Raw genomic sequence first — 10,210 nt, forward strand, 5'->3', positions numbered from 1 at the left:
ACGCTTGGCCCTGGCCTCCTCCGTCACCTGTCCTCTGCTGCTGCTTTATGAACTGGAATCTGATGTAACAAATATACCTTTGCAGAATCAAGTATTCGCTGCCCAGCATTATGGAATACTCCTGACCCGATGATCAAAAATAAAACAAAGCTTATCCTTCAGACATGTTGCGATTGGCTCACCGGTTTCCCGAACACAAAGATTCCTCGTGATCTCAAGGTTATAGATCAAACATGTGCAAAATATGGCGTATAGCGTTTAATAAAATAATACTCAATCAGCAAAATGCATGACGCTTAAATCAGGCCTATGTTGTGTTTTATATTTTATAAAGAAACCTCCTTAAGAAATATGTGATGACTATCAGGGTTCACCCACTACGACAACACGGATCCTTTTGTCAGTCAGTTATTAACACACTAATTTGTCTCTGATTTGTATTTTGTTAAAGGAAGCTTAACACCTAAATGGCCACATGGATGAACAAGTGACAGTGCTTGGAGTCTTTTATCCGGACATATGTCAAACATCTTTGTGCAAGAAAAGTGTCAGAAATATGAGTTCCGCACAGCATGAGAATCACGCTCACATATAAACCCGGAAGCAGCCGGTGAAATGATTACGCAAATAACACGGCTCAGGTGGAAACCTGACTGAGGCGCTTTGAACCAAATATTAAAACCTCCAAATCCCTTCAGATCCCCTTCCTCACTCAGATGGTGAGAGCGGGAGAGACACGGAGGCGGAGAAATGGGCAAGTAGGTATAATTATTAAATCTAATATTTCTTTTCTTTTCTTTTGTTATATTTGTAATGCTTTTGTGACAACATACACCCTGGTTTCATGTATTTGGCAGTGTATGTACATCTTTAAAAGTGTCCTTAACTCTCCAATATCTAATATTTAGAATTATTATTAGCATTTATCGCACTTTTTATTCGATGTAAAAAGTTTGCTTTCTATTCCATCAGTGTCTCCTGCAGGTGTGTTCATTGTAAATTCAGCACAATACAATATGTACCTTCCATGGATTATATCAGTGTATCAGTGTGTCAGGTTATATCATCTATGAAAAGATTAAAAGAACTGGGGGATTATATGTAAAACGAAATGTACCATGTATTATTAATAAACGTGACGCATACATGAATAGATGTAATGTTAACCTGAGCGCCGTGTCCCTGCGCGTCTTTACGCACAGCACCGGACTGTCTGTAAAGACATTTATCTTTGTGTCACTCTGATAATATCTGTCTCTCTGTGTTTGACACTGCGCTGCGGCACATCCAGGGAGCTGACCCGCTCCAAGCTCAGCTCCTCTCGTGCCACAGCTCGAGCCTCATAAACATTCTTTCTTTGACTGACAAGCCCCAAGTCTCTTCTTCTTCTCCTTCTTTTTTTCTGTTGGCCCCTCACGTGATCATCCGGTTTCATCCAATGGACTCGCGACCCCCCCTCCTGCTCTCGGGGGCTTGTTGCGTCAAGGCTGCGGCTGGGATGTAACCGGAGGTTCGGCCGGTTACCGGGAGTCTTTGCTTCCAAGCGAGTCCAGTCACCAAACGGCGCAGTGAGGCAGCGCACGCGTGCTATGAGGGTGCGCGTGACGATAGGCCCTACATATGAATGACCTGAGTCTGCGAACAGGAGAGTAAATGCGCAACAGTTCTTTTCTTTTAGCCGATGTAGCAGCTTAGCGCGCAGGAGCGGACAGTCAGAGCGGAAACGGCAGCGCGCGGAGGACATACCGGGCAAAGGAGCGCATATGACCGCCTCCTTGGTTCTAAACCCTCGCTGGCCAGCGGACACGGTGATGTTTGTGTATGAAAACAATCTAGACGATCTGAACAAGAACATGGAGGGGCTGGTGGGCAGCAGCAACTTCGCCGCGAGCCAGTGCCGCAACATAATGGCGCACTCTGCGGCGGCCGCAGCTCTGGGCGGCCACCCGTCCGGCCTGGTGCACTCTTCAACCGGATACCCCACGGTGGAGGTGTCCGCGTCAGGCTCCAGTGAGACAGGCGGGCCTGCGGGGAAGCAGTGCGCGGCAGGACCGTGTCCTGGTGCCGCCATGCCGCACCAGAGCTCTTCTGCCGCCACCTCGTTACCATACAGCTACTTCGGTAACGGCTACTACCCGTGCAGGATGGGGCGGGGTTCTGTGAAGTCTTGCACTCAGGCGGCGGGACCCGCGCTCAGCTCGCAGTACATGGACACCACGGTGAACCCCGACGATTACCCGAACCACCGCGCCAAAGAGTTCGCATTTTATCACGGATACCCGAGCCCGTACCAGTCCATGGCCAGCTACCTGGACGTGTCGGTGGTCCAGACGCTGGGCAGCGAGCCGCGCCATGACACGCTGCTGCCGATGGACAGCTACCAGCCCTGGGCTCTGACAAACGGCTGGGGGGGGCAGATGTACTGCAAGGACCAGGGCCAGGCAGGACACCTCTGGAAGTCTGCTCTGGCTGGTAACACTTGACATTCTGCTTTTAAACTCGAAGTCACTGTAATATTGTTCTGCTGCATTTAGTTATTGTGCGACATCTCATCAGGAATGACCATAGCGTGTTGACGCAGTGCATGATTTGATTCATGTGCTCTGATAATTAAACACAATCTTCATTCATTTGAATAGTGAAATGAAGATCTTAGAACAGTGAGCTCGCGTGTGTCAATCTGGTGCTTCTGGTGCACAATAACAAGCTGTTTGGAGTCAGCGTAACAACATCAATCAGAAAGGAATAGGATATTCTCTTCTGTCACTGTAGAGGATATGTGTAGTATTCACATGTTGCCTCATTGTGCTCCAAAGGGAATAGGCCATTCATGCATTGAAAGGTCTTGTTGCGGTAGCCACCGCGCAACTCATCTGTTGCGTGTTGTTTATATGGGCGACTTCTGCTCGTTCACTTACAGAACACTGGGCCCATATCAATTCATTATAATGAACATGTATTGTTTGATCTGAAATTAAGCTTTTTTGAAAAAACAAAACAAAAAGAGATCATTCTGAAAAATATCAAGCACCAAATGATTACTAAAAAATGACCATGCTTTAAGGGATGTGCAATAAGAAAACATTATAATGTGAATATAAAATACCTTATTGTATATTGTCATTTAAATAAATATATCCCTATAAACTATATAAGTCAATATAAAATCGCAAAATCAAGCATGTTAGTAACTTTAAACATTTCTTGACATAGTTTCTTGTTTGTTTTTTCCTATCTGAACTAATCCCCACTTTAATTACCAACACATGTACTAGCCTATACATGTATATGTGTATACACTATTTAAACATCTTCTGACCCCTCGCTTTCAACACAAAGTGTTACGGCAGAGATGTGTCTCGGTGTATTAGCCCCCCCTCCTCAGACCTCCTTCTCTTTGTCCTCCGTTCCTAGATGCGGTGGCTCACCAGCACGACGGCTCTCATTTCCGCCGGGGCAGGAAGAAGCGGATCCCGTACACCAAGCTGCAGCTGAAGGAGCTGGAGAAGGAGTACGCCGCCAACAAATTCATCACCAAGGACAAGAGGAGGAAGATCTCCGCCGGCACCAACCTGTCCGAGCGGCAGATCACCATCTGGTTCCAGAACCGGCGGGTGAAGGAGAAGAAGTTCGTGGCCAAAGTGAAGACCCCCGCTCCGTAGCGCTTTGGACGATCAAGTGAAGGTGTATTTGCGTGTTATGCATTAAAAATGAACTGAGATAAATGTCAAAAAAGGCGGGAATTAACGAATTGACGGACTTGGACCGTGCTCAACCGCGTGCGTCAACACATGGAAGATAACATGGACACAAAGGGACAACATAAGACCCTCTGCTGTGAGGCCTCCTGTATACAGCACCTTCCTGCCTGCTCTATGTAACCGTCCTGTCTGCTGTCTGTGTTCTGCTTGTCCGTGTTGTCCGTGCTTTGTAGCCCAAATATATTATGTTGTCCACATTGTTTATAACGCCTGTAAACCCGTAATCAAAGTATAGTGCAATTAATAAACACTTGTAATCCCGGTGGAAGTAGCTCTTCAAATTCATTAACTGGCCATTTTGATTTCCTGCGCGTAATTTGTCTCTGTCGCCAAACTATGCCCGTAAACATGTGCAAACAAATGCGCATATTGTCAGGCTGAAAGGTGATCCGCGCACATGGAGGAGGATTCCCATGCAGATCAAATGTGTTTATGAGGCTGTGAATTCATCTGGATCAGGCCACCCTCTGGAACATCCGCACAGCAATGCTATCCATGTCCTCTCGCTTTGTAGGCCGTGTGAACACGAGCTGCCGCTGACCAAACACAAAGCATCAGCATTCTTAAATCGTGTGGTTCAGCTGCTAAAGCACAACACTTCAAAGCGTGAGCAGAAACCCACTTTGTTTAGGAAGTCTCCTCCTCATGTGAACATGTTGCTTATCTTCCTCTAGCAGCTCACTACATCTGCCAGATTATGACCAAAGCATTGCAACCATGTGACGCAGAGATGGGAGTCAAAAATAAATTAATGTACCATGATCTAAGAGCCATACAAAGTCAAACCTCATACTAGTTGCTGTCTGTTTGTTTAAATAACCAGAACATAGTGCTAACAGCGGAAAGGGTTTAAAAGTGTTAGAAGCTGTGTTTCATTGATATGATGTAAATGTGATCAGATACACAATTAGTCCATTTAATGATTCAGATGTTTTATTGTGTCATATACGCAACATGGCTGCAGCCGAGTTGATCAAAAGCGCCACCAACATGGAATATTCTTAAAAAATAAAAGACGAAAAATAGTGCAATAAAATTGCACAATAGACATAATAATTCAAGTAGGCCTACGTGCAGTAATAAAATGAATGCATACAACATAGAATAGGATGAATTCAACTCTGTTCAGAAGAAAATTGTATAATAAATATATGGTCAAATATGTATTAACCCTTCGATGCATAAGTGGGTCTTTTTGGACCCGGTGAGGTGGTTTCTTAGAGTATCTTTGTAATTAAAAAATTGTATCATTTCTTATTCCAGCTATTCCTCAAAAAATATGTTTTGGATATCATGCCGTTCACATTTTAAATTTACATTTTAAGAAATTGTAGTTTTCTTATTAAGCTAAGTGGGTCTTTTTGGACCCGGTGAGGTGGTTTTCTTGAAGTATCTTTGTAATTACATTTCTTTATCATTTCATATTCCAGCTATTCCTCAAAAAACATGTTTTGGATATCATGCCATTCACATTTTATAAGATATAAGATAATAATATCTCTAGTGTGAACCAGAATATAATACTAAATATTATACAAATGATTTTTCTTAACCAAAATGACAAAAATGGCATAAAAACACATTATTCTAATACGGGTCCTTTTAGACCCACTCATGGAAGAGTGTATCTAAGGGTTAAATCAATTTTAAAATCACGAAATAGAAAGTGCAGAGACAGACGAAAAGTATAGTTTGAGTTTCCAATGTCTCCAATTTACACATTATTTGAACAGTGTGGACACATGTCGAATTTTATAGAGTAGTCCTTTTAATTACCCTTTTGTTTGTGGTGCATATCCTTGTAGACTGCATTGTGTGTGTGTGTGTGTGTGTGTGTGTGTGTGTGTGTGTGTGTGTGTGTGTGTGTGTGTGTGTGTGTGTGTGTGTGTGTGTGTGTGTGTGTGTGTGTGTGTGTGTGTGTGTGTGTGTGTGTGTGTGTGTGTGTGTGTGTGTGTTTTTGAGAGAGAAGCCCTTGACCTTGAGAGTCATGTGACCAGCTCAGGCTCGCCTCTGAACATTTTATGACAGCAGAGGGTTGTGTTGTCTAGTCTGATAGAGACCCCCTCCATGCACCACCCACACACACACACACACACACACACACACACACACACACACACACACACACACACACACACACACACACACACACACACACACACACACACACACACACACACACACACACACACACACACACACACACACACACACACCCCACACACACACACACACACACACACACACACACACACACACACACACACACACACACACACACACACACACACACACACACACACACACACACACACACACACACACACACACACACACACACACACACACACACACAGAGAGAGAGAGAGACACACACACACACACTGCGGCAGGCGGCAACTCCTCTCATCGATCCGGTGGAGCGTTCACGGCGTCAAGTGAGTGTCGGTGAGTTGCGACACATGTCAGTCTGAACATAGAGAGATGGCAGCAGCAGCGGCAGCAGCGGCGGCAGCGGCGGCAGCGGCAGCAGCGGCGGCAGCAGCGGCAGGAGTCAGGCTCATAGAATATAATTATGTTTACTTAAAAAGCCAGTAGTTTTACATCCACACTCAACAAGAACCCACAGACACACACGCGCGTAATGTCAATGTTGTTTATAGGTTTTAGATCTCCAGCGTGCTGGCGTTGGAGTCAGTCATTGTAATTCCTCGCATGGTGTGGAGGATTTCAAAGCCTCGCTCCACGTTGTGCCAGCCATATATACAGTCTATGGTGCCAACACGACACCGTGTCTCCTCTCAGACAGATCACTGAGCTGTGTTGTAACTTGTGTGCATGACAACAATCTGTCCGAGACACTCACAACACGAGTTGGACCCTAATTCTGCTCTGAAGTCAAATTTAGTCCGATTCACATTTCTTACCAGTAAAACACGAAATAGAATAAACATGAACATACAAATAATACTATCGTCAGTTTAAGTTTTACATATATAGTTTAACTCTATCTATTACACGACCTTAACACGGACAATAATGTACACTGTGAACACTTGTGACGTATTAAACACCTTATCAAAGGCTATTGATCGTCTCCGCCGAAACGCACCGACATGTGACCGTCATACACTGAACATGTCACTGACACACGAGCAGATTACATGCTTTCATATCAGGAATTACACCTTCAAGACACTATGATGGCTTCGACGCAATATTCATGTTTGTTTCAGGAAAGATGTAGATGAATGAAGACGCGAACATCTCAGCCAACAATGCAATAAAACAAAATGTGAAGAAATGTTATTTATTTGTGTAATGCATTTGCACATAATACACATGTTTTGCATATTTCAGTTAGCCATGCAGTTGGTTGGTTTCTACATGATAGCAATAGAACATGTTGGAAAATGTCCCTTCTGGCGCATTGCGTGTTTGCGCATGTTCATTTCCCTTTGAAAGAAAACGGATATAAAGGAACTCTGTTCTCACTAAGCATTACATTTTAACAGACTTCTCCACCACATATTTAAACTTTGTCATGTTCTGCTGTTGCGGCGGGCCTTCTGCAGTTTGATGGAAGCTATAATGTCTTTTACATAAAGTAAAAACACGATATGCGCATGTGCGTGTGCGTGCAACTAATGTGTAAAGAGAGTTACATTTTAATGTAATATACCTTCATGTGGCCAATCAGATGGAGCAGATCTACTGAACACGTGAGTTATGAACAGTTTGGCCGTAGCACTGAAACCAAACGGCAAAACAGAGCCGGTGCAATGATGAACTGTCCGGCAGCACAACATACAATATCATATCATATCATATCATATATCATATCATATATCATATCATATATCATATCATATATAGAAATTAAAATGCCTTTAAATAATTATAATAAGATAAAATAGATGCATGTAACTCATGATTTATCTTTTTCAGGGATATGTTCATTTTTGTATATCATTTAAAAGATAATCTTGATGCCGGTGTGTGTGTGTGTGTGTGTGTGTGTGTGTGTGTGTGTGTGTGTGTGTGTGTGTGTGTGTGTGTGTGTGTGTGTGTGTGTGTGTGTGTGTGTGTGTGTGTTAAACATTAACATTGAACTTGAATCGTCTCCTCCTTTAAAACCAACAATACTGACGGAAGCCCTGAAGCTCATAAACCCTCTCTCCCCTTTAGTCCAAACACCAGAGGAGGAGGAGGAGGAGGAGGAGGAGGAGGAGGAGGAGGAGGAGGAGGAGGAGGAGGAGGAGGAGGAGGAGGAAGGTTACTTCTTCTCAAAACACTACACCTCACTGCAAGCCAACGATATATTTGTTCCAGTCCAATCAAGTTAAATGTATTGAAACAACACACTCTCACTCCCTAAGCGTCCAATAGCGACGTTTGGTCAGTGTCCGTGGCGTCCAGTTGTGACGCTCCTAGGCTCCTTCAGCGTCATAAAGGGACGCAAATAGCTTTCAACTGATTGCAATGTATTCCCATCTGCGTCGGGATTTGACGCTCATGGAAGCACGGCATTCGTTTATGCCGGCTGCCCTTAAAGGTAATGTGAGCATCCATTCCCATTGGATAACGGAGAATTTTACACCCGGAAGTAAGTATTCCTTTTACTGTCGATTGATTTTACAGTGATATCTGCACTACTCATCGACTAAAAAACACCAGATTATCCTTGTTAATTACACAAAATTGATTGGTTTAAATTGTGTACATTGCTTTTGTATTTTTCCCCTTCGATTCGGAGAAACAAATATGTTTTCTGAGTAAAGGATGGCAGAAGACACTACACTACCCAGAATCCCCAGCTATCGTTTGGACTACACCATGTGCTCTGTTTGACAAACCCCGTTTTTTTCACCATTCATTCCGATGGCTGGCGTCTATGTCACGTGATCTTCAAATTTCTCCCTGCAGAAAAAGAAAACATGGCCGAACTTCGTTTTATTCTAGGTGGAAAATGCCTATTTTAAAGTTAGTTTGGCCATTAAAATGCGTTTTGATGTCATTTGATGCGAGAAATATGAGTTGTTATTTCAGATTATGTGTGCAGTGGATGTACATGATCTTTAGTTTGCTAGTTATTACGAAGATTACTTCAGGAAATCGCGACGTTTTCATTGTTACCAAGGTGGTTGCTAGGGACGCTGCTATCGATATTATTTCTGTTATGTTGTGTAACTGTTTAATGGTGTTATCTTTATTGCTACCCCTTCCCCGTCAATGTATAGTGTTGGTCCACAGCCTAAACATATTAGTTTAACAAAATCCGCATCTAAAGATAGCCTACGTTATTTTCCCCCTGTGCAATTCCAGTCTCACATCTCAGAGCACACCGTCATTAACAAATACCGGAAACAGACCGAAATAATAATAATACCTTATTCCGAGTGTGCTTGCTTTTCTCTTGAAAGTCATCACATAACGGCATTGTAATACACGGTTCGGCTGCATTACATATTACATATCTGCCGTAGTTCTGTATTTATAGAGCCCTGATGAGAAGACAAACATGAGGAACTGAAAACGTGACGTGGATCATAAATATATCAGCCATTAAACAACATCTTACATTTCTTTTCACACAATACGTCTCCTTGCAGTATCAACACTAATTCGGCTGACTTTTATATTTGATCCAATTGGTAGATAGGCTGGATTTACACCATAAAGGTGCACAGCTGATATAAAGGGACACCTGGTGGTTAAAGCATGTTATTGCATTTCAATATTTTTATTATTAGATATTAATACGATCCCTATAAAGTATATTCATTACTCGTTATTCTCTACTAATTGTTAATTAAAGACTGTATGTAATGACTATTTTGCACATCCCTTTCAAGATTTCAAGATTTTCTAAGGTTTATTGACATATCATAATAAGGCCTACACAACTGTGGTGTAGTTCTGCACTGAATGAAAAACTTGGGTTGCAGGTTCCTCAATAGTGCATTACAAGACATCTATCAATATGTGTGCATACCTCCAGCAATGTTAACTATGTTGAAGCACTTATTTTAACTGATATTATACATAATGTATTATACTCTTATAGATGTATGTAGATATTTCATCTCCGGCCTTGTCAGGTATTGAACAATCAATAAATAAAGAACACAGAATTGTTGAATATAAAACACAGAATTTGTGTGATTATACTAAATGATTTTCAAATAAACACAACTGCATATTTAACTGTTACACATGTAACGCAAATGTTCCAACTTGGGATCAATAAAGTATATCTTATCTTAAGCCATATTTGCACAATGTGCCTCTGAACCTTGACAAGTGCATGTTTCAGGCTTATCAATTAATGTAATGTAATGTTATCACAGGGGTCACAAACATAAGTCCAGCTGTTAAATAAAGCTCTTCTGACCTTAGCTGGCATGTGGGTATATATATTAATACTGCCCATAATGGGCACAAGCAAT

The 10,210-nt window shown here is 42.5% G+C and overlaps 1 protein-coding gene across 1 annotated transcript; it reads left to right on the forward strand.

Annotated features, from left to right (window-relative positions):
* The first annotated feature begins 1,566 nt into the window (after positions 1–1,566).
* hoxb13a (homeobox B13a) lies at positions 1,567–4,032 on the forward strand. The gene is made up of 2 exons (XM_034089774.1): positions 1,567–2,472; positions 3,415–4,032. Exons 1-2 carry the CDS (start codon positions 1,764–1,766, stop codon positions 3,660–3,662), a joined length of 957 nt encoding a protein of 318 aa, XP_033945665.1. The 5' UTR covers positions 1,567–1,763; the 3' UTR covers positions 3,663–4,032.
* Positions 4,033–10,210: the final 6,178 nt, after the last annotated feature.

This window comes from Pseudochaenichthys georgianus, chromosome 8, assembly GCF_902827115.2.
Source record: "Pseudochaenichthys georgianus chromosome 8, fPseGeo1.2, whole genome shotgun sequence".
NCBI lineage: Eukaryota > Metazoa > Chordata > Actinopteri > Perciformes > Channichthyidae > Pseudochaenichthys > Pseudochaenichthys georgianus.

Bases quoted from the DNA above. Each gene is read 5' to 3' on its own strand.
- hoxb13a (XM_034089774.1), top strand. From the start codon at position 1,764: ATGACCGCCTCCTTGGTTCTAAACCCTCGCTGGCCAGCGGACACGGTG. The intron at 2,473-3,414 runs GTAACACTTGAC...CTCCGTTCCTAG, and splicing joins CTGGAAGTCTGCTCTGGCTG to ATGCGGTGGCTCACCAGCAC.